The 23,798-nt window shown below is 34.6% G+C and overlaps 1 protein-coding gene across 2 annotated transcripts in view; it reads right to left on the bottom strand.

Moving 5' to 3' along the window:
* Positions 1-23,798, bottom strand: part of ASPM (asp (abnormal spindle) homolog, microcephaly associated (Drosophila)) — a 48,436-nt gene that overhangs the window by 3,517 nt on the left and 21,121 nt on the right. The window contains exons 17-26 of one of the 2 annotated variants that reach the window (XM_012650454.1): positions 19,999-20,193; positions 11,846-16,603; positions 8,110-8,276; positions 6,271-6,367; positions 5,270-5,479; positions 4,119-4,268; positions 3,017-3,208; positions 2,355-2,547; positions 2,054-2,208; positions 538-714 (exon numbers count right to left, since the gene is read on the bottom strand). In XM_012650454.1, the coding sequence (XP_012505908.1) occupies positions 538-714; positions 2,054-2,208; positions 2,355-2,547; positions 3,017-3,208; positions 4,119-4,268; positions 5,270-5,479; positions 6,271-6,367; positions 8,110-8,276; positions 11,846-16,603; positions 19,999-20,193 (6,294 nt within the window). The remainder of the gene's footprint in view (positions 1-537; positions 715-2,053; positions 2,209-2,354; positions 2,548-3,016; positions 3,209-4,118; positions 4,269-5,269; positions 5,480-6,270; positions 6,368-8,109; positions 8,277-11,845; positions 16,604-19,998; positions 20,194-23,798) is intronic. The other variant, XM_012650455.1, reaches the window with a different exon arrangement.

Below are 23,798 nucleotides of genomic sequence, written 5' to 3'. Positions count from 1 at the left end.
ATGCTCTCCCAAATTCATTTTTAAATCAGCAGCCAGAGTGATGTTAAACTTTAAATTGAAAAATATCATCCCCTTGCTTAAAACCCTTCAGTGGTTTCCGCCGTTGTCAGGCTAAAGCTCATAATCCAATCGTGGCCTCTGGTTTTCCCCTGTGTTGATTCTGACACCGAGAAAGACTAACTCAGAGGTCTATAGAAAAGCTTGAAATATATTTATGGTTACAAACAGGAGGATAAAAAGTTCTACATATCTGGTTTTCTGTCTTGTTGGGATAATTTGTTATTCTCTCTAGGAAATGGGAAATAGTTACTTATAGGGCTATAATAAATTCTATTTTCAGAATTCAGTTTCTTTAATGTGTCAGAAAGAAGCAACTCACATATATATCCTGAATTCATTTTATCAGTGCAAAAATCAGGTTTTGACACATATAAAACTCTATTTTAGAGTGATACTTACTAAAGGAAAAGTATAAAAGTCAGAGACTTAAGAACATAGAAAAATAACCTTAAAGAAAGGTAACTGATTAATACTTACAGAGGCTCGATTTGTTGTTTTCAATAAAATAGCCAACAAACAACAAGTTTTTGTGAAAATGCTTCCACCCTTGTCTGCAACTTTGTCACCAGGCTTTTCCCGGTACATCTGCAAAAGCTCCAATAGTGCATCTATACAATGTTCTGCATCATAAACTGCTGAAGTAGTTTTTTCATACTTAAAGAGAACAGAATGAAATTAAAGTTATATGTATATTTGTATTTTAATCTTTTTCTTTCCCATCTACTTGTAAAAGTTCTACATAAAACGAATCAAATCTAAAATCCCAGAAAATGAACACAAAATTGAAGACAAAAAAGGCAAGCTTTTCAAGAAAAGACCATTTTAGTAAGAATGTCTCAGGAAAAAAAGAACTTATCAGTGATAGTTAATCATAGGGTAGGATAATGATAAAGGCAAGACCTAATTAGTTACCCTATTACATGCCCTTGAGAGGAAGGTGAGCCTGCTTTAAAATATTATACAACAAAATAAATTTGATACTAATGAATCTAGGATATATTTTTCATGCTTCATTTATCTAACTGTATCATTAAATTCATACTGAAATTTGCATGGTAACAAATAATAATGATACTAAGATAAAAATTATAACAAAACATTAATAGTTAACATGTATATGGCATGTTTATGTATCAAGCACTTTGTGTATACTAACTCATTTAATCCTCACAATAACAACTTGAGGTGGGTACTGTATGTTGAGGAAAGTGAAGCCCAGAGAAGCTCAGTAACCTATAATAAGCTGCAGAGTTGGGATTCAAACCCAGGTAGTTTGGCTTCAGTCTGTGTTATTAACCACTGCCTCTCAATATGAAAATCGGGTAAAGCTGTGATTGAGGAGTGAGTTAGTTTTATCTTAATACCTTTGATGGCATGCAATATAGTTTGATATAGATATCAGCTACCAGTCCAAGGCCAAAAGACTTAAATTCTGATACATAGAGTAACAGTTACAAGGTAACTAAGTTTCAGCAGTATTTTTCTTTATCATGTTTTGCTAGACGTGATTATAATGAGGTAATAATGTTTTGATACTATGCAGTAGACAGCAACACCAGCTCTAGAGGCAGACAGAAATGGATCTGAATTCAACTATACCACTTGTCACACTCAGGTTCTTGGGGGAGGAACCTAACTTCTATAATTATTATTATTCCTTTTCTATAAAATGGGAATAACAATATGAACTACTTTAGAGGATTACTGTAAGGATTAAACAAAGCATGAAAAATACTAGCATGTACTAAGTACTTAATAAATAATAGTCATCATTGCTATTAATATTATAAAGGCAAAGGAAATAAAATCATAAAAAAATAGTGTTTTTATCCATAGTTATGTTACTAGATTAAACATCTTTCCCCGTAAGACTCTTGTATATAAGTGATTTTAACTTAGAGAGTTAAGTTCTAGTGATAAATAAGCATAAACTGAATACGCAGGATCATATTTGTTGACCAATGAATATTTCGTTATTAAAATGGAAAACTACCTTAGCTACGTTAAGCAAGACTTGTACAGCATATCTGATGACTTCCATGCAGGGAACACTACGATTACAACTTCGGATCAAAACAAATATTTTAGAAATTGCAGCACTCTGGGCCATGTTCTCACAACAAAGCGGAGACAGTCTAGTAACTACCTCTGAAAGTGGGGGAAAAAAAAAACAAGTAAATTTACAGCAAAAAAATGAAGTTTTAGCTTATAATGTACTATTATAATATTTTTAAACATTCAAAGGTAAAAATACATTCCTAATTTTACACAAAATATTGTTAAAACAAACTAACCTAGGTGCTTTAAAGCCTCAAGAATGGCAGAAAAGTGCTTATATGTCAAAAGATAATGAAGTGCAAGAGCAGTTCTTTTGTAGAGTTTGTTTTCTTCCCGAATGTCTCTGTTAACAACTTGAAGACTTAGTCGTATAGCTTTAATTTTTGTACAATCATTTTTCTTCCTCCAAGAATAGCCTCTCCATAATGCCTTAAAGAGATTAAAAAACAGAGTAATTTTAAGATGAGTCAATGTTTTGAACTTATATCTATATCTATTTCTACAATGTAAATATTTTCAGTAAATTTATATGATATGATCAGATACATTTCAATTAAAATCTCAATTCAGATTCTAATAAATAGCAAAATCAATTTTATGAACAAGAAATACATATCATATTCCTATATGTAAACTAGGCATCATTCATTGATCAAAGACATCCAAATCTACTCAAAAGGTTAAAATACGTTTTCATTTCTTGATCATAAACCTCCTCTAGGGAATTTGAAAAGAAAGAGCTTAGCAATGAAATTATGGTAGCATAGCGTTTATGAGTTATTCCACTGGCTAATCTCTTAGCTTTTTAAAATGTATGTGACTATGTTTTTAATGTATCAGATATCATATAGATGATAAAACTAAACTTTTGAACTAAAACCATGCAAGTTTCGGTTACCTGAATTTTAGTGATTCCACTATTAAATTTTTCCCGTTTTTTACGAAGGAGAAAATGGCGAACGGCTTTCTGTATTACCGATGCAGCCCTATTTTGCCGGCTCAGACATTCTTGAACTTCATGCTCAGTTTTTATGATGCTGTGATATTTCTGAATAAAACTTTTTTGTTGTAATCTTGCTCGAAACCATCTCTGTTTAAAACAAAGATTTTTTTTCCATTTTTACTTCAGGTTTTTTAAAAAATACATACATACATATACACATTTATACATGAAAGAAACAGAACAGTATATTGAAGTATCTTTCAACTCTCTGCAGCGGCATTAGTTCCCCACTCTACTTGGTGCAAATCCTTCCAGTCCATGTGCGGGGACAGGGGTGGGTGTGTGTGTGTGTGTGTGTGTGTGTGTGTGTGCGTGTGTGTGTGTGTGCGTGCGCGTGTGCGCATGTGTGTGCATGTGAGTGTATTTAACCCTGCATAAGACTGCCTTCATTTTACAATCTATATAAATTCTATCAAACTGTGTGCATCATTCTGCAATTTGTTTTTTCACTAACTATTTTATATGTAACTCTATGTTAATGTATACAGATGGGATTCTTCTCCAGAATATATAAAGAATTCCTATAAATCATAATAAAGAACATCCAACAGAATGGGTGAAATGCATGCAAAAAGAACATAAAAAAAGCACAGAATACATAGATAAGAAATTAAATAACACACATGAAAAAATTTTTAGAGTTGCTAGCAATCAAGTAAATCTAAAACAAAAATGAGATAGCATTTCCAGTACATTAGAATGGCGAAAATCAGAAAGTTTTTTGACGGTCTATGTTGGCAAGGATGTAGAGTAAAGGCTACCTTGTGCTAGTAGGAGTGTAAATGAGGACAATTCTATCAGAGAATAATTCACATCTTTATTTCTGTGCCACAAAACATCAATCTACTTCTACCCTTGAATCATTCTAAAAGCTACACAGTGAAAGGCTAAGTATTATATGAGCTTGTCGTAAGGCATTTGGAAATTGTTTATTATATATCAAAAATTTCTAACAGAAAATTATATCATATAATTTTACTTCAAAGGAGAAGCTAACCTGAATACAGATGGCTGAACAAACCTGCTTGCTGGCATTCTTCACAGCCGCGTGACGTTTATATGCTCTCTGAATTCTGAGAGCAGACAGGTGGTAATATGCAGCTGCAGTAAAGTGGAGAAGCCGAATTTTGGCTTTCTGTTCTAAAATCTAAAGGGAAAAAAACAAAGAGTATTAATAATTAAGTATCTGACTCGTAAAATAATCAGTGTTTATTTTTGTAGAACCTCAACATTAAAATATATAAACTAGCAAACAGAAATTAACTTTTAATTATTACATTTATATTGTAATTCAGAGATTAAAATCCTTTACTATATAATATTTCTAATAGTGTAACTCAGGGTATAGAAAGCAAAATTATATGTTGGGTACTTTACTAAATCATAATAGCATTTAATTTAACTGGACTACCCAATAACAGCTAGTTGAGGTTTTGTAATGTACTTATAATTAGAGAAGGGTATAAATATCAAACTCAAAAAAAGGTTACAGTCTTCTGAGCAGAACTGTTGAAGATGGTAATATTAAATCAGACAAAATTATATGAATTAATCTCTCCAGTACTATATAGTACAGTGCAGGTCCGGCATATGACTCTTGTAGCATAAGCTACAGTGGCCTTTGGGCTTCCAATTTATATTTAATGAACAAAAGACAAAAGGTACGTCCTTTGAAACTTCAAATCTAATTATTTTGTCTATGCCGGTACTTCACACGTTAGAAACCCAAATGTCATGAGCTCCCCAAAAAGGATTCTGTCTTGCTGAAGAAGCTGTGGAGCTATCACAGGAACGGGAGTTGCAACATCTCAAAAGTTGCTTATTGGCAGCAAAAAGCTACCTGAAGAACAGTTGACCTCATTCACATATGGAGCTTTTCCCTCATACATGTTCCAGTGCCTGTGTTAAGGCTTATTACGTAATAGAGATTTTATTTTGCATCTTTGACGCTGAGCATTTGTGGGAAACAGTAAGATCGTAGAACAAAAATCTGTGACAACCAGTGCTCTTGTTACATGGCTCTCCAGCAGCTGAATGAATTCAAGTTAATGGTCATGTTAGTTCTGAAATTATTCTACAAAATTTCTTAACACTATTTAACATCGATACTTTCATTTTATAAGAATGAGATATTCTACTTAAAAATACTCTTTTTCTTACTAGCCAGCCACGCACCAGTGCCTGTAGAATAACTGTAGATTTTTTTAATTCAACGTATTTTAACCTTTCATACTTTCCAGCCTCCCTAGCTCGTACATATCTTTGTATGATCAAAGCAGCAGATTTCTGCTGAAGAAAGATCTGCCTTCCTTTATATCCTCTAAAATGTGCTTGGATCAAACAAGCAGCTCGATGTCTCTATAAGGAAAAATTTGCAAGTAACATTAATAGATAGAAATAAAAAGATTTTCAACCTGCTAGAGGTTCTTGAGTTTCTCAGTGTAAAATGAGATCGTATAATTATGATGATTTTTCTTTACATTTATAGTTTAAGAATGTCATGTTTCATGTATATGAAAGGTGCTGAAGTGTTATTTCTAAAATCATAAGGTCTATAGCCAGAAGGAAGGTGTAGCCCAGGATCAACAGAGACCTGGTGCTCGTTCCCTCTCATCCTCCTGATTCTCTCCATTGTGCGGGCGAGAAAGACCAACATCACAGAACAAATTCGTTTAACAAAAATGCTAGCTACGACGTGGAGAACACAAAGACCATCATAAACAGCTATGAGGGAAGCTGTCTATAGCTTTGAGACATACAGCATACCAACAGCACACCTTCAATCACTTGATGACATAGCATCCTGCGAGAATTACCCGAATGTGACTTCGAGACATGAAGTGAGCACATGCTGTTGGAAAAAACGGCACCAACCAGACTTGCTCAACAGGGTTGCCACAAACCTTCAATTTGTAAAAAACACAATTATCTGAAAAGCACAATACAATGAAGTGCAGTACAACAAGCTATGCCTGTAAGATATAACCACAAAAATACTAGCGACTTGTAGATTTACGGGTGAATATAATTTGTAATTGACTGCAATAGTGTGTGTGAAATAAATGCATAGCCAGGTCTTAAAGACACTATTTTTGTTTGTTTTCTGTTTCCTAATGTAGTACTTAGCAAATGAATTTTTTTATACCTACTTTTATCATTAAGAAGTGCTCACGAGCTATTCTTCCAGAAAGTGTAGCTCTCCATTTTCTCTGAATGGTAATTGTTGATGTTCTCACATTCAAAAACCTAAAAAGTAGTTATAGGAAAGTAATATAAAATTAATTTATTCAATAAATATTTATTGCCTTCCCTTTTAAATATTATACTAGAGGAGAATAAAATATAAGAAAGGCAAAGACAGAATAAAAAACAGTGGAAAAGTATAATTCATACTTAAATTCTAGCAATCAGAATTTTACAATTGGTGACAGTCCAGTGGGTAAGAAATATGAAGTTCTACAATTCTAACATGTTGCAGAATTTTGAACAAGACCAAAAGAAAATATGATTATCCAATCTAGACAAAACCTAGATAAAGGCAATGGTGGTAGAAAAAATGGTAAAGTATAAAATTTGAGTTTGTACTCCACGAGTCTTTGAGCAGACAGGAAGTGGTCAGGAAGAGAACTTGAGAGATCAGGCAAGTAAGAAAGGGGTATTCATTTCAAAGGAAGACAGGCATCATCAGAATATCTGAATAGAGATATTCTGTAAACAGAATTGTAGAAAAATAAAAAAAAGTGAGTGTTAGAGATTAAATTTTAGAAGTCAACATAGTGGTAACAGATAAAACTTGAGAATGGACAGACTCTTTGATCTGTTTTGGTCATGTGGAAAAAGTAGAAAGATTAGCTTGTTTTGTTGCCACGTTTCTTAGAAAATAAGGCTGTCGATAGAAATATTCAGTATTTGATACAGGAAAATTACATACTGGTCCTTGATAGCTGATGGTAGCAACAGTATCTTATTTTTTTTAACTTTTATTAATACTTGTACATATTTATAGAGTGTCTATATTTTGATACAAGAATACAATGAGTAATAGTCAAATAGGGGAATTGGGATATCTGTCAACATGTATCATTTCTTTGTGTTAGGAAACGTCCAATTCCACTCCTCTAGTTATTTTGAAATATATAATAAATTATTGCTAAGTATAGTCACCTCATCGTGCTTCCTAACACTAGATCTTATTCAGTCTATCTAACTCTGTTTTTGTACCCATTAACCGATCCCTCTCTATCCCTCCCTCCCCGCAAACCACACTAGCCTCTCTGCTAACCATCATTTTAGTCTCTATCACCATGAGTTCAGTTTTTATGTTAAACCCTTCTACCACCCATGGAATTGATCCAGGAATTCCTCTAACACTAGTGTGCTCTCCTGAAACGATCTTTAAAACCATCGCTGATGCAACAATCCATCAATTCTGGTAACTGAAGAAAAATTCTTATACTGTGAAATAAAAAAAAAGATGATCTGTTAACAGCTTCTGAAAATGTGTGTATAAGAAATGAACTAGGACTAGGGAAATGGAATTAACATAGACAGGCTGGTAGTTAGGGTCTTCATCATTAACGACACAGAATATAGAGAATAATATAAAGTTCAAAAAAAATTTTGTCAGAAGCTAAGTCACCAAATAAAATGGACCAAAGTATTAATAAGGAAACCAAGACTTAACTAGATTATTTATTCACTTCCCAGCCCTCTGTTCTTACCCTCATCTCTGTGAGAATTAATTGGGTATAAGGAAATATTTTTCACTAATTATATTATCAAGGCTACACTCTATCTGAAAAAAGACAGTCCAAAAGATATATTTTGTTTCCTTAACAGAGAAAATAATAACAAATCTAACCATATAAATTAGGCACAACAAACATTTAAAAGAAAAATCAATAAGCAGTGTTATTTTATTGTATATAAGAACTTAGCTACTACACAGAAATATTCTCCCACTCCTCTATAGAACTGCGATACATTACCGTGTTCGCTCCAGTTTAGTATAGAAGCAACCTTGAATAATTTTAACAGCTTTTAATACAGCTAGATACCTTTTGCGTGCTCTCCAACACCTATACCAGGCTTGAATCTTGCAGGCAGCTTTTACTTTACATAAATATTTTTTGGCTTTATATCTCCTCCACATGGCCTATTGAATACATAAATATAAAAAGTATGCAATGAGTTGTCCAGTTTTTTTGTAAATTGGAAGGATTAGTATTTAATATAAGGTTAATGCCATTAAAAATAAATTGCAGAAATATAGTCATATCACGACACAGACTCTGATACATAGTGAACCCTCTGAGAACAGAGGTGCTTACTATAGTGAATTCCTACTATGTAATTTATTACACATACCCTGTGGCCAGCCCAGTCTAACAAAATCTTAACCAATATTTAAATATTGGAAGATATGCATATCTGAAAAGCCAGATTATGTGCATTGTCCTCACCACCTCAATCCATTTTGAAGAACAGATAGAAAATGAACACACTGACCTACTCCACTTCCTGGGGAGAAGAGAAAGAGGAATCCTTACCATTCCACGTATATTTCGGGGTTTATGTCCAGTCTGAAGCAGAATACTGGGAGCTTCTATCTACGATAGGACTGTCAGATTTTGTAATTTTGGCCACCTTGTGGCTGACTACAAATTAAGTGACAGCTATAACTTATTGAACTAAGCACTAAAGACTATCAGTCCTTATATTAGGTGATACTATTTCTGATTTAGAGAGGAGGAAATCAAGACCCAGACATTGAGTAGCTTATTGATGTTCCACAGGTTAATAAGTGGCAGAGCTATCTTATTTAATATTTAAAACTATCTTATGAAATGTTCATTGAGATCTCTATTATATAAAAATGCAGAAATTGAGATTGAGAAAGACTTGTTACCAGATAGGTGGTAAGTGATAGAATCAAGATTTGAATAGAAGTCTACTTGACTCTAATACCCCTACAACAAATACTGCAGCTCCCACTTATCCGAGGATTAGGTTCTAGATTCAGTTGACAAGGCAAGAATTACAGCTGGGCGCGGTGGCTCACGCCTGTAATCCTAGCACTCTGGGAGGCCGAGGCGGGAGGATCGCTTGAGGTCAGAAGTTTGACACCAGCCTGAGCAAGAGCGAGACCTGGTCTCTACTAAAAATAGAAAAAAATTAGTTGGGCAACTAAAAATAGAAACAAAAAAAGTAACTGGGCGTGGTGGCCAGCACCTGTAGTCCAAGCTACTTGAGTGGCTGAGGCAGAAGGATCGCTTGAGCCCAGGAGTTTGAGTTGCTGTTAACTAGACTGACGCCACGGCACTCTAGCCTGGGCAACAGAGTGAGACTCTGTCTCAAAAAAGAATTACGTATGTTCAAAAATACTCTTGAGATGTCCTTAACTCACTCTGAGTATATTACATATCATTTTTACATAAATCAGAATATTTTTATATAAGTTATATATATTTATATATTACATACATACTTTTATGTAAACCTGAATACATTATATACACTTATATATATGTGTATACATATAGCTATTCAGTAATTCACAGTATATTCCAGTGGTTCCCAAACTTTGCTGCTCATCAGAACCACCTGGGGAGTTTTTAAAAATCCCAATGCTCGTGATGCTCCCCATACCAATTAAGTCAGAATGCTAGAGATAGGAGTTAGATATCAGTATTTTTAAAGATTCCAGGTGATTCCAATATGCATTAAAGTTTGAGACCACTGGTACACGCTAAAAATTGCATGTGTAAAATATAATTTTATGACATAATTACATAAAAGAAAAAAGTCAAATTTTCATAAGATTGTTATTTTGGCTTTTCAATCATTTCAGCTGAATATAACCTTAACTAATATATCCAATTAACAACTTTCGATTCTGAACTTCTTGGTAGCATTTGGAATTTGAGGACTCCTTCCTTCCTTTGTTCCTCAACCCTTGGTTTCTTGATACCATAATGCCTTAGCTTTCTTCTTTCCCTCTTAATACCATGTTGACTTACCTTGTTAATGTCCTTGAATTTTGATGTTCATCACGGCTCAAGTCCCAGGCCCTCTTTTACCCATTCTGTACGTTCTCCCTAAGGGACCCCATCACTGCCCCCCATTACCTGTATATGCCAATTACGTACAAATCAAATTCTAACATTCATACTACCCTCCTGAATTCCAGACAAACACAGTCAATTGCCTTACTAGACATCTCAAGGGGAGCGTGTGCTACGTACTTCTGACTTCATGCACTCCAAACTGAATTCATCGTCAATCTGTAAACTTGCTCCTCTTCTTTGTTCCCTACGTCAGTGTATGGGAAAGTAACTCCTCAGTTACTTACGCTGTAAACATGGCCTGCTTCCTTTTTTATGTTCTGTATAATGACAGTTCTATCCTTCGAATCGAACTAATTCATACAGTCCCATTGTCCCTAACCTACACTGAACTATGACGATCTTTCACCTGCTACTGCCAACGGCCTGCTCTCCCTGCTTTTAGATTTGTTCCCTTTTCAGTCCATCTTCCACATTCCTGCCAGAGTGATTTTTTTTCTAGCCTTCTCCTGCTTAAATTCCTCTAAAACTTCTTTTACTCTGCAGGATAAAAACTAAACTTTTTTCTATGTCTTATACAATAAATCTATCCATGGTCTTACTCCCTCTTTTGCCAACCTAGTCTCAGATCATTTTTATTGCTCCCTCTAGTTTTGGGATTTTTCCATGTTATCTCCTGGAACTGGAATTCTCCTGCCATACCTTTTACTTGGTTATTTCCAATTCATACTTCAGCTTAACATTTCAAGTTAAATAACTTCAATGTCACTTGCTCTGGGAAGTCTTCTCTGACCACTGAGACTAGCTTGGTTTCCCTTTCTCTGTGTTTCCAGCAACTCTTTTTGCTCAATTAAGTTCTTGGAGGACAGCAAATATTAAGAAGTATGTTTTACTCACTGTCTATTCCTAACACCCAGTGCAGTATTTGGCACATTGCCAGTATTTGATATTAGTTGAATAAAACATTACTTCTAAGATGAACAGCAACCCAGCAAGATATCAAACATATCACACATGGGTTCAAAGCCCAGGTTATTGCAGGAAAAACAGAAATTGCTAAAGTACCTAGATTTAATTCCTGATTCTGCTTCTCTTTGTGCAACACTGGCAAGTTAACCTTTCTCAGTTCTCTCATATTTTATTATAAAAGAGAGAAAATTTCTCACACATTTGAAGAATAGATCAGATAAAATAATATAAAAGTGCTTTGGAAGCCAGAAGTACTCAACACTCTGAATAAAGTATGCTACTAGCCTAAGTGGCTCTGGTCAACAGATTAGTAGAGGAATAAAGTTACCCTATTTGGCCTAAATTACATTAAATAATACTTCACCTGAGCTTAAATTTTCTACTTAAAAAAGTAACTTTGCCAAATAGAGAACTCCCATTTTCTTAAAATTCTTTCAGGAGTGCTACAGTTAACACCTACTGATATGCACCGAGCATAGGGTGACCATGGCCAGAACAATCCCGGTTTTGTGCTGTCTTAGGTGAATTATCACTGGTGCCCTTTCTCAACCCTCAAAAATGTTCCATTTTGAAAGATGAGTGAAATGGTCACTGAAACTAAGTATTATTTCTTTATGAACTGCTTAAGCTCATTCTATAAATTCTAACAAATATTGCTCAAAAGACTGAAAGTTTTAAATTCAATAAATACCTGAATTTTTATGGTGCTATTTTTAATTTTCTGAAACTTCCGTTTCTGTATAAATCCTTTTGCTCTAGCTTGAATAATGATAACACTGCTCCTGATTTGTAAATAAACTTGTCGTTGATGTTTTGCAGACAGAAGGGCTCTGTGGTGATTTTGTAAAACCACTGCTGCTTTTCTATACAGTAAAAACTGTCTTCTGGTTTGCCATGTCCTGAAATACTGCTGCAAGGTGATAGCAGCTCTTTTCTGCCAAACAAACCTTCTTCGACACAGGGCCATCTGCAGGAAGGACTGAATTCGTAAGGCAGCGCATTTCTGCATTTCCAGTTTTCTTGTGAACATTTCATGAAAAACTTTTTGAATTGGTTCTGCAGCCCTACTCTGAGAATGATACTCTGCTTCCTGAAAACAAGCAAGTGGAGAAGCTTTATACCACTCTTGAATCGTAACGTCCTCACTTTGAACAGCTTTGTGCTGAGTTTTAGCTCCGCAACAGCAGAGTGCAGATGGGTTAACAATGGCTGAAATCTTTTCTTCAGATATGTTTTTCAATTCTTGTCTGGTTTTCATGCCTCTAAAAGCAGCCTGAATAGTTCTTACAGATTTCTGAACTGCTAAAAATTTATTCCTTTCCATTTTTACTCTGACATATGACCTATAATAATTTTGTATAACAACAATCGCAGTTTTCTTTGCTTGATAATCAACTTTGGCCCTGTGCATTCGGTAGAAAGACTGAATCAGTATGGCAGCCAGGTGCATAGATTGGATCTCCCTTCGTACCCTAAAGCCTCTGTAAGAAGACTGTATACAAATAACTGCTTGGGTACGCACTGCAGTTAGTGCTCTGTATCTTCTTTGAACAGAAACCACTGTTGCTTTGAGATGGAGATAATGCCTCCTTATTTCCAAGGCTTTAAAATACTTCTGAATAGTAATGGCAGCCTGATGCTGTTTCTGAATTTGTTTCCTTAGGTTTATGTCCTGAAAACTTGTCTGAATACAAGTCTCTGCTTTCTTAAGCTCATTGGGTTGAAGAGATTTCTGTTTCTTTTTATTTGCTCTATATTTTTCTTGTATTACCTTTGTAGCCCACTGAAGCTTTCGGTAGAAATAATATTGCCTATACATTCTATATGTGCTTTGTATTATGATAGCAGCTTGGTGCTTTTCCCTTAAAAGCTGTCTTGCTTTCATTCCTTTATATGCAGCCTGAATGACGACAGCAGAATGCCATTGTCTCCTATAATTTTCTCTTTGCAATTTTGCAGCTCTGTATATTCGATAATGTTGCTGAATTAAAATTGAAGCATGTTTCCAAGTCTGAAATGTAATATACGTTCTGTGCATTCGGAAAGTAGCCTGGATGAGAACTGCAGCCTTGTGCATTTCTTGTAACTTTTTCTTTACTATCAGTCTTCTGCAAGATGACTGTATTGTAATAGCTGCCTTTCGTAACTGCAAGAATTGGTGCAATTTATGCTTGGCACAAATGGTGGCTCGATATTTCCTCTGAACAAAAATAGCAGCTTTTTTGAGGGAAATGAATCTTCTCCTTATCAGCAGTGATCTAAACCTACTCTGAATAAGGGTTGCAGAGGAATGCATACTTTTCACACGTCTTCTAGTTTTCATACCCCGGAATGCAGCCTGAAGGGTCACAGCAGAATGTCTTTGCCTGAGATAATGCTGCCTCTGCAGTTTTGCTGCTCTGTTTGCGTAGTATTGCTGCTGGATCACAACAGAGGCCTGTCTCAAAGCCTGGTATCTCACATGTGCTATGTGCATTCTGAAAGTAGCCTGGATCAAAGTAGCAGCCCTGTGCATCTCCTGCATCTTTTTCCTTACCATCCATCTTCCGTATGATGACTGGATTCTAATAGCTGCCTTTTGGAACCGAAGGAATTGTAAGTGATGCTTTGCACAAAGATGTGCTCGATATTTTCGCTGAATCCAAACAACAGTTTTCTTGAGAGTGAGGAATCTTCTTCTCATCATTAGAGTTCTAAATCTTCTCTGAATAAGGGTTGCGGCTACATGCATAACTTTTAAATGTCTTCTGGCTTTCATCCCCCTAAAAACAGCCTGAATGTATACTATGGAATGCCTCAATTTGTTATACCTTTGAAATTGAATGTTTCTTTTCTTCACTGCCCGATATCTCTGCTGTACTGTTTTTGTTACCTTCTTTAACTTATTAAAATATGTTTGCTGCCTGTATCTTCTATAGTATGATTGAATGAGTGTGGCTGCAATCTGCATCTTTTTTAGAGTCTGTCTAACTCTTACTCCTCTAAAACTTGCCTGAAGAATATTAATAGCTTTCAAAATTGTCAGGTACTTTTCACGCTGAATTTTACCTTGATAATATGCTCTGTATCTTACCTGAATGACAATAGCTGCTGATCTCATTGTATGGTATCTTTTTCTTGACTGATGCATTTTAAACATGGCTTTAATAGAAGTGGCTGCCATGTGCATGAGTTGAATGTGTCTTCTGACTCTAATACCTCTATAAACAGCTTGGACTTCGATTGCTGCTTTCTTCAAGTTAAGATAGTCCTTACGCTGATGATTTGTAATTTTAATATCTCGATACCATCTCTGAATTATAATAGCTGAAGCTCGATAGGTTGCATATTTCCTTTTGGTTTTGTAAGCTCTATAATTGGACTGTATAGTGACTGCTGCTTTGTTGCAATCCTTTATTCTTTTTCTCACTTTCATACCACGGTAAGCTGACTGTAAAATTACTACAGCTGCTTTTGTTTTCAAATATAAACAATGCTGCTCCCTTCCAATACTGTAAGCCCTATAATACTTTTGAATCAGAAGAGCAGCTTCTTTCATGATTTTCCACTTCTTTTGTTGCATATGCATTCTGTAGTAGGCCTGTATGATGACAGCACATTTGTGCTGCCTTTGAATCTGTCTTCTCACTGTTTTTCCCTTCCATGTAGATTGAAGCGTCAGTACTGTGTGACGGAGTTCAATATACTCCATACGTTGCTTCTTTCCTGCAGTCCAAGCTCTCAGATGTTGCTGGATGACTACTGCTGCTGTTTTTAACAATCTAAACTGTTTCTGGGCCTTGGCCATTCTAAAAGCAGACTGAATCTTCACTGCAGCTTGATATTCCCTTCTGATCTGCTTCCGAACTTTCCAGCCACGATAAGCACACTGGAGGGAAATCACAGCTGCCCTTGTCTGTAAAAAATGTGTTCTTATATTATAAACAGTCTTGTAAGCCCTGTACCACCTCTGAATCTTCATAATAGACTGAAGCACAGATTGATATTTTACTCTTTGACTATAGCCTCTAAAAGCAGTTTGAATTTTAAGAGCAGCTATAGATTGTTGTTTGATTAGTTGGCGTACTTTATAACCTCTGTACGCTGCTTGTAGGCAAGTAGCTGCTCTTTTGACTTGTAAGAAGTTTTTCCTCTGATTGACTTGTGCTTTGTACGCACGATAGTAATTCTGAATCACAACAATTGCTTTATGAATTTTCAGGTAGTACTGCCGCATCTTTCTCATTCTGAAATAAGACTGTAGTAAAATAACAGCTTTTCTTTGCAACCTCATCTGCTTTCTCACCAGGTATCCTCTAACAAAAGTTTGCAGCTTGATACAAGATTCCCTCATCTGCATATACTCTTCTCTCTTTTGTGCAGCCATTTTTTTGGAACGGTAACATTTCTGGATAAACAGTGCAGCTGCTCTTAAATGTAAGTATTGTTTACGTGTTTGTTTCATCTTGACAACTGATTGCAATTTTATTGTAGCATTCTTTAGGCTCAGAAATTTCTTTTGATAAATATAAGCACGATAACATGATTGAATCTTTATAATAGATTTGAGGATGTAAATAAACATTTTCCTGGCTTGCATCCCTCTATATGCAGACTGTAGAACAATTACAGCAGAACGTGTTTTCTGATAAGATGTTAGAACTTTCCTGGCTGAAATGTAAGCTCGGAAATGAGTCTGAATAATAAGGGCTGCTTTCTTCATCTTTTTATATTTCTGTAATTGTTGATGTTTTCTTATGTGTGCCTGCAATTTGATAATCATCTCTTTAAGGTTTAAAAATCGAATTTTGTCTTGTCTCATTCTCCAATATGACTGAATAACACAAGCAGCTCTAATTTGTCTACGTAAATTACGAGCTTTCATTCTCCTAAAAGCAGCCTGTAGTTGAATGGCTGCAGCTCGTTTCTGCAAATAGTTGGTACGCTCAATCTTCCCTTTCAGATATGCTTTGTAGTACTTCTGGATAGTCAGTGTGGACTCTTTTTTTCTTTTATATAACCTTTGGGCTTGAAAGCACCGAAATCTTCTCTGAATGGTAACAACACAAAATCTAATATAAATATATTTATGTAATTCTTTGTGCATTCTATACCATGATTGTATGACAATAGCAGACTTTTCTTCTTTAGCTTGCTTCCTTAAATGCCATTCTCTAAAAGCTCTTTGCAATATTATTGCAGCTTTTATTTGTAATTGTATTTTACGTCGCTTCCATCTTCTGAACATACGCTGGATTATAAGAGATGATGATTTTAGCTTTTCATATCTTTGTTGATCTTGTTTCCTTCTTAAACAAGCACACCAGCGCCTCTGAATGGTAACTATAGCCCAAAGATATCGTTTATAAGACGTAACAGCAATTATCATTCTTATCCTAGATTGCAGGATGATTGAATAATATTTCAATTTCAAAAATCTTTTTCTACTGGAATATCTTCTCCAATAAGCCTGAAAAAGGTAAGAAAGGACGTAAAGTAAAATAGACATAGCTTTCTACATTTAACACTTGAAAATACTAATTTTTCTAACACTCTGCTTAAAAATAAACATACTAAGGTAGAAAGCAAACCTGTTTTTGCTAGATACTTAGCTCTTTTGTTTGTAGTTTAGTTTTAACATTGACATAGCTGTAGCTAATTCAAAAGTCCATCTGAATCCTAAGTATATTTATATACTTCATTTGTATTCTAGAGACATAAGAAACATAAGCAAGTTTATATTTATACAAATATCACTGTAAGGGCTTTGGAAAAGGAACTGACATTGAAGTTATACCCACAGAAGGCTGATGAGAATTTGTGGCCTGAACCCAACCATGTGAATTACCTGCTTAAACTAAAATATCAACACTCTCCATAGGATTTATACAAAACACAGAGACTCCTAACATAACCTTTAAAATATCCAGAATGAAATTAAAAGTTACTTGACATAATACATAACAGGAAAATTTCAACTCACACGGGAAAAGACAATCAATAGGTGTCAATGGTGAGATGACACAGATGTTGAAGTTACTTGACATAGACTTTAAAGCAACTAAAGTAAAAATGCTCCATTAAGTTGAACTAATGCAAAATTGAAAGTCTCAATAAAGACATAAGAGACAAATAAGAAGCAAATGAGAAAAGTAGAACTGAAAAACACAATAACCAAAATAAAAATTCACAGGAATGGCATAATAGCAGAATGGAGACAACAGCCAATTTAACTTGAAGATCAATACAAATTATCCATGCTGAACAAGAAAAAGAAAAATTGTTGGAAAAAATTACTAGGAATAGAGGGGGATCTTCCACAATTTGATAAAAAACATCTATACAAACCTACAGCTACCATCGACTTATTGGTGAGAAACTAGATGCTTTCCCTCTACGATCTGGAACAAAGCAAGGTTGTGCCCTCTCACTACTCCTAATCAACATCATACTAGAAGTGCAGGCAAATGCAATAAAAGAAAAGAAAAGAAAAGGTATACAGATTGAGAAGGAAAAAATGAAACTGTCTGCTCACAGATAACATGATTATCTACCTAGGAAATCCCAAAGAATCAACAAAAAAAGAAAAAAATCCTGGAACTAATAAGCAAATTTGTAGGCTATAATGCCATTTACATTAGCAGCAAACAGATGAAATACTCAGGTTTATATCTAACAAAATACATATAAGATCTTTAAGATCTTAAATGGAAAGATATACCATCTGCATGGACTGGAATACTTAACATAGTGAAGGTGTTAATTATCCTCCAAATATCTGTGGATGTAACACAATTCCAACCAACATTTGGCAGGATTTTTTTAAGATATGGAAAAGTTGAATCTAAAACCTACATGGAAAGACAAAGAAATTAGAACAGCCCAACCCATTCTGAAGAAAGAATAAAGTTGGAAGAATCACAATACCCAATTTTAAGGCTTACTATAAAGTTACAGTAATCGAAGCACTGTGGTATTGGCAAAGGAAACACATACATTAATGTAACAGAATAGAATCAGAAGATCAACCCAAATATGGCAAACTGATTTACGGCAAAGATTCAAAAATATTTTAATGGAGAAAGAATGGTCTTTTCAATAAATGGTGTTGGAACAATTGGACATCTATAATGTGAAAAAAGTATACCTTGATCTAACCTTCATAACTTAGACAAAAATTAACACAAAATACATCATAGGTCAAAATTTAAAAGGGAAAATTATAAAACTTCTAGAGTACTTCGATATGACACTAAAAGAACAATCCATAGAAGAAAAAAAGTGATAATTTGATTTCATCAAAATGAAACACTTTTGCTATGCAAAAACTCTGTTAAGAGAATAAAAACAGAAGATATAGATTGGGAGAAATTATTTGCAAATCACTAACAAAGGACTACCTACTAGATGTCTAGATTTCATGTAAAGCTACAGTGCAAGGCTCAAAGATAGACAAAAAAACCCAATGAAATAGAAAAACAGCAGAAACAGAACCACACATAAGAATATTTGACATATACTAAAGGTAGCACGGCAAGGGCACAAGGATGGTTATTTTAGTAAATCTTGCTGAAACAACTGAATATTCCCACATATAAAAAAAGAAAAAATGGTCCCTAAAACAAGTCACATGATAAAATTACTTTGAGATGGGATCTAAACCTGAAAGATAAAACATTAATACTTGTAGAATGGCCGGGCGCGGTGGCTCACGCCTGTAATCCTAGCTCTCTGGGAGGCCGAGGCGGGCGGATTGTTTGAGCTCAGGAGTTCGAAACCAGCCTGAGCAAGAGCGAGACCCCGTCTCTACTAAAAATAGAAAGAAATTAATTGGACAACTAAAAATATATAGAAAAAATTAGCCAGGCATGGTGGCACATGCCTATAGTCCCAGCTACTCGGGAGGCTGAGGCAGGAGGATCACTTGAGCCCGGGAGTTTGAGGTTGCTGTGAGCTAGGATGACGCCACGGCTCTCTAGCCTGGGCAACACAGTGAGACTCTGTCTAAAAAAAAAAAAAAAAAATACTTGTAGAATATAAGACAATATGTACAAGGCCTTAGGATAAGGAAACACTCTTTAAATGGTACACAAAAAACACTAACCATAAAAAAAAGTTAAGAAATTCCGTTAGTAAGACATAGAACAGTAAATAACAGCCTGGGAGAAGATACTTACAAAATGCACATACAACTAAGGTCTAATAACCAGAATATATAAAGATCTCTTATAAATCCACAAGAAGGCAAACAAATTGAAAAAAAAATTTAAAAAAGATACTTGAAATAACACTTCACCAAAGATTTCAAAGATGAAAAGGTGTTCATCATTAATTAATAAGAAAATGTAAATTAAAAATACTCTGAATACTATTGCACACCACCAGAATGGCTAAAATTAAATAGACAATTTTCAAATGTTTACATAGACACGATGTCACATATGCTATCATGAGCACCTGGTGGGTTTTAAATTTCTATAAGGACTTTCAAAAACACTTAGGCAGGGTCTGCTAAAGTTGAAATATATACAGGCATACCTCGGAGATACCATGAGTTTGCTTCCGGACCATCACAATAAAGCAAATATCACAATAAAGTCACACAAATTTTTTGTCTCCCAGTACATATAAAAGTTATGTTTATACTACACTGTAGTCTATTAATTGTATAATAGCATTTCGATTATATTTCAGCCTTATGCTAAACACAGCAAAGAGTTTTACAGATAATAAAGGTGTTTAATATTCATTAAGTATTTAAGAATCCTAAAATATAATCATTAAAAATTTTATCACATTTTATCATCTTCCTTTAAAAAAGTCATTAAATGCTTTAAATTAAAAAATTAGTCCAGAATACTATACCTGAATAATTGATGCTGATTTATATTGAATTTTTTCCACTTTTTCCCTATTTAGCATTAATAATTTTCTCTGTGCTAAGAGTCTTCGCCAGAATTTCTGAATGACCAGTGCTGCATTAACTTCTTTCTTCAATCGCTGTTTAGTTAGAAAATTGATTATAGCTGACTGAATAATTCTTGCAGCTTTGTCTTGCTCCTTAAAGAAAATTAGCAAATGTGAATTAAACAATAACTTAAGACCTTAAATTATCCTCTGTAAGATAATCAACTGTGAAACATTAATCAAATTGATCCTGAAATGAAACACACCCCAGGCTCCTTGTGCTCATCTTTAGAATATTGACACTACACCTCTGGGCATGTAGAAACAGCTGATAGGTGGGCTTGCAGATATGTTTGCATGATGAAACAAAGATTCCTAAAAATAGTCTAAGATAAAGATCATAGACATGTTTGATCTATCATTGAGCCACAATAATTAAGATAAGGGCAATCTGACGTGCAGTGTGGTATGTTTCTTAGATTTGGGTCCAGCAAATGCATGCTTCACTTTTAGGAAAGGAGTGGATTATACGAAAAAAAATGCTTTACAGTATAAGGTAGTGTTACTTTGTTACAATTTGAACGAGAAAAACACAAAAGAGGAGGAAAACAACATACTTCTTCCTTCAGCACAGAATACATTGTGGCCTTAAATCATAGAGACTCAAGAGAACAAAGTGTGGTTTGGGCTGTGAGAAGGGGTATTTGAGATGCCACTCTTTGACCATCAGCAGTCCAATGGGAACCAGCTGCCCTAGGAACTTGAGAGGCCAGTATCTCTGTTACTTCTCATAATGAACTGCTATGAGTAAGAACATATTTTATGTCCAGCACCATTCTAAACACTTCATGAATGATATATCTAAACCTCACAAGAACCATAATAACAAATGTGCAGATACTACTCTTATGATCCTGAGGAAACTGAGGCAGAGAGGTGAAGTGGCTCGTCAGTCTCCAGGCAATATCGAATTTGAAGAGACAATCTGGCTTCAGAGTCCATGCCCTTAATCACTTTGCTATACTGTCCAAGGCTAGATTTATCACTTCACTTCACCTGAACTGGAAACTATTACAGTTTATGAGTTATTTGCTCTGGTGGAAAGTAACAACTTATAGCATGTCTGACAACTTTTATTGTTGTTGTCTGAGATAGTCTATAGGGTATACGCAGAGATTAGCTATAGATCCTAATTAATTAATAAGAATCAGTGGATGGTATGTGTGCATGGAGGCGGCACAGTATGAGAACACAACCATGGAAGGGATCAAACTGTATTCCTACATATAAAAAAGGTAACTAATAGACTGAAACAAATATTAAGGAAATGTAAGGGCTCTGTATTAGATCATTCCTCTGAGTAGAAAAACTAGACAATTCTAAACTTGGGCTAGGGGAGTTATGTATACCAAGTTGATGAAGCTACCTAACATCATTCTCAGTGCCCCTGTGAAGCCTGTGGCCTTCAGGGTTGTAGAGAGCGAAGTTGAAAGCACACCTCTGTTAGCTAGGAGTGAGCGAGTGAGTGAATGAATGAATGAATAACTAGGCTAAGGTAAATTGAAACTTACCTCAGCTTTTATATCATCTCTATTACAAACCAACTAAAATACAACAACTTTATATGACATTAGAGAAGCTAAAGATGGAAAGTATATACAAAGAAGCAAATATATTTTAAAAAATTAGCAACTATTTGAAAACTTCCATAAGCTAGTGGTAAACGCTTCCATACCTGCAGTCATTGACCCTTCTCTAAGTAGGACCACATGTCATCTTTAATCGTATGCTGTTGTTGAGCCATCCAGTTACCAGCTAATTTCTTTTATTTTGTCTCATATAGGGGCCACCACATACTAGGATTTACTTTGCTTTAAAGTTTATGCCCATTTGTTGACAGGAAGAACTGAGAAACGGAACATGTCAGGGGCTCTGAGATAATTCACTAGGTAACTTTGGCTACTTGCAAGTGTTTCTTTGTCACTACGAAAGTTTGAGACACTCTATTCTTAATGGATTTATATAAATTATAATAATGATGTAAAAGCAAAAGATAAAACCCCCAAAATAGTGTCTCAAGATAATATTTATATGCTTAATTTGTAAAATTTCTATTAGGATATACAGGGAGCCTGCTGTTTAATGTTCCAAATAGAAAATGAAAAACTGTAATTGGATGTTAGTGTCATTGTATGAGAGAGGGAATATGGTTACTAGGAGAAAGAAGAGAGACAATGGTATGATTGGGTTGATGAAGTTTAACCATAGGTACAGAAATTTCTTTTAATTTAGACCTTCAAAAAACAGGAAAATTTTTATTTGCATTAAAGAAATAAATCAAGAAAAAGGATCTTACCAGAAAAAAGCTATGAAAATTCTAAATTAATATCTGATCAATACAAGGCTATCTTGAACAAAAAATAAAGCATACATATATTAATATATATTCTGATTGATAACTCTTTCTTGTACGTCTAAAACTCTTATTTAATGTAATATAAAAAGAATAAATCAAACAACTTGAGGACTTGGCCATGAGAGAGTCTTCCCTGAAAACTTTCCTAAAACAATTCTCCTAGAAGTTTTCTACAGTACAGTTATCCTCCAAATGACTTGTGGGCGAGGAGGCAGATTAAAGGGCAAAATAGGGCACAGAGCATATAGAGCAGCAGAAATGACCATTAGTAAGTGCAAGACCCTACCTATTCCCCAAAGGTACTACAAAGACTTTTAGTGGAGCAAGGGCAAATTATTTCAATTAGTGTTATTTCCAAGTCTAACATGGTATAAGAAAACATATGCTATCTTTAAGAGTGGCCAAAATTTAGCTCTTTCAGATAGCTACCATAAACTTTATCATAATGCATTATAATTCAAAATTGAGAAATAATATTGGGTAGAAGTAATTTCTACAATATCTATGATAAATTTTATTAGTCATGGCTGCTTGTTTTATTTTCTTCAATTTTTCCAAATAAATAAATATAAACATAATGTTAATTGGTGGAGGGGGTAGGGAGGCAAAAGGATTAAAATAGTTTGTTCTTGACCAAAGAAATTTTTCTTAAAAATTCTAAAAAATGACAATTTTCTCAGAACTTAAGAAAAAAATATGTATTTTATGTTAATACAAATTTTTGTATTACTGGGATTACAAAGGGAATCAATAAATAATATCTCTATCCCTGTGCTCAGGTCCTAGGCATTTTGAAAAATAAAATATTGGAAACCAAAATGCCATATTTAAAACTAATAAAGGATAAACTGGAAAACAGTTTCATGGCAAACAAAATGAGCTAATTAAACAGTAAAATCAGACATTTGATGCCCAGGCCCAAGCAGCACTAGATGAGGTCAAGCCTAACACAGCATAGCATGAAAAAATTAATGGAAAACTCCTGTTTTCCGGGAGGAGGTTAGATTCTATTTAGTAATTGGAAAGGAAAGCCTGAGTTAAACATCCCTAGAGTATTCTTCATAAATTTACAAAGTAAATAAGTTATTCCTCTCCCCCTGGAACAGATTAAGTAAAATGGTGGACAGAGACTGGAAGCTACATCATCTGAATGAAATGTCAGCCAATAAGGAGAAATAATCATACCTCCCCAACCCAAAACATATAGATTATTAAATTTATGATAATAACATCATACATCAGTAAAATATTAATATAAAAATCAATCAAGTGGTATCTTCACTACTGAACAATGAAATTAATTATAATAATTCATTACTTATAATTCACACTATAGTGTTTT

This window comes from Propithecus coquereli, unplaced genomic scaffold (assembly GCF_000956105.1).
Source record: "Propithecus coquereli isolate 6110/MARCELLA unplaced genomic scaffold, Pcoq_1.0 Scaffold328, whole genome shotgun sequence".
In the NCBI taxonomy this organism is placed as follows: Eukaryota; Metazoa; Chordata; class Mammalia; order Primates; family Indriidae; genus Propithecus; species Propithecus coquereli.
Note: the sequence above shows the minus strand (reverse complement) of the source record. Positions and strands in the feature narration are given on the sequence as shown.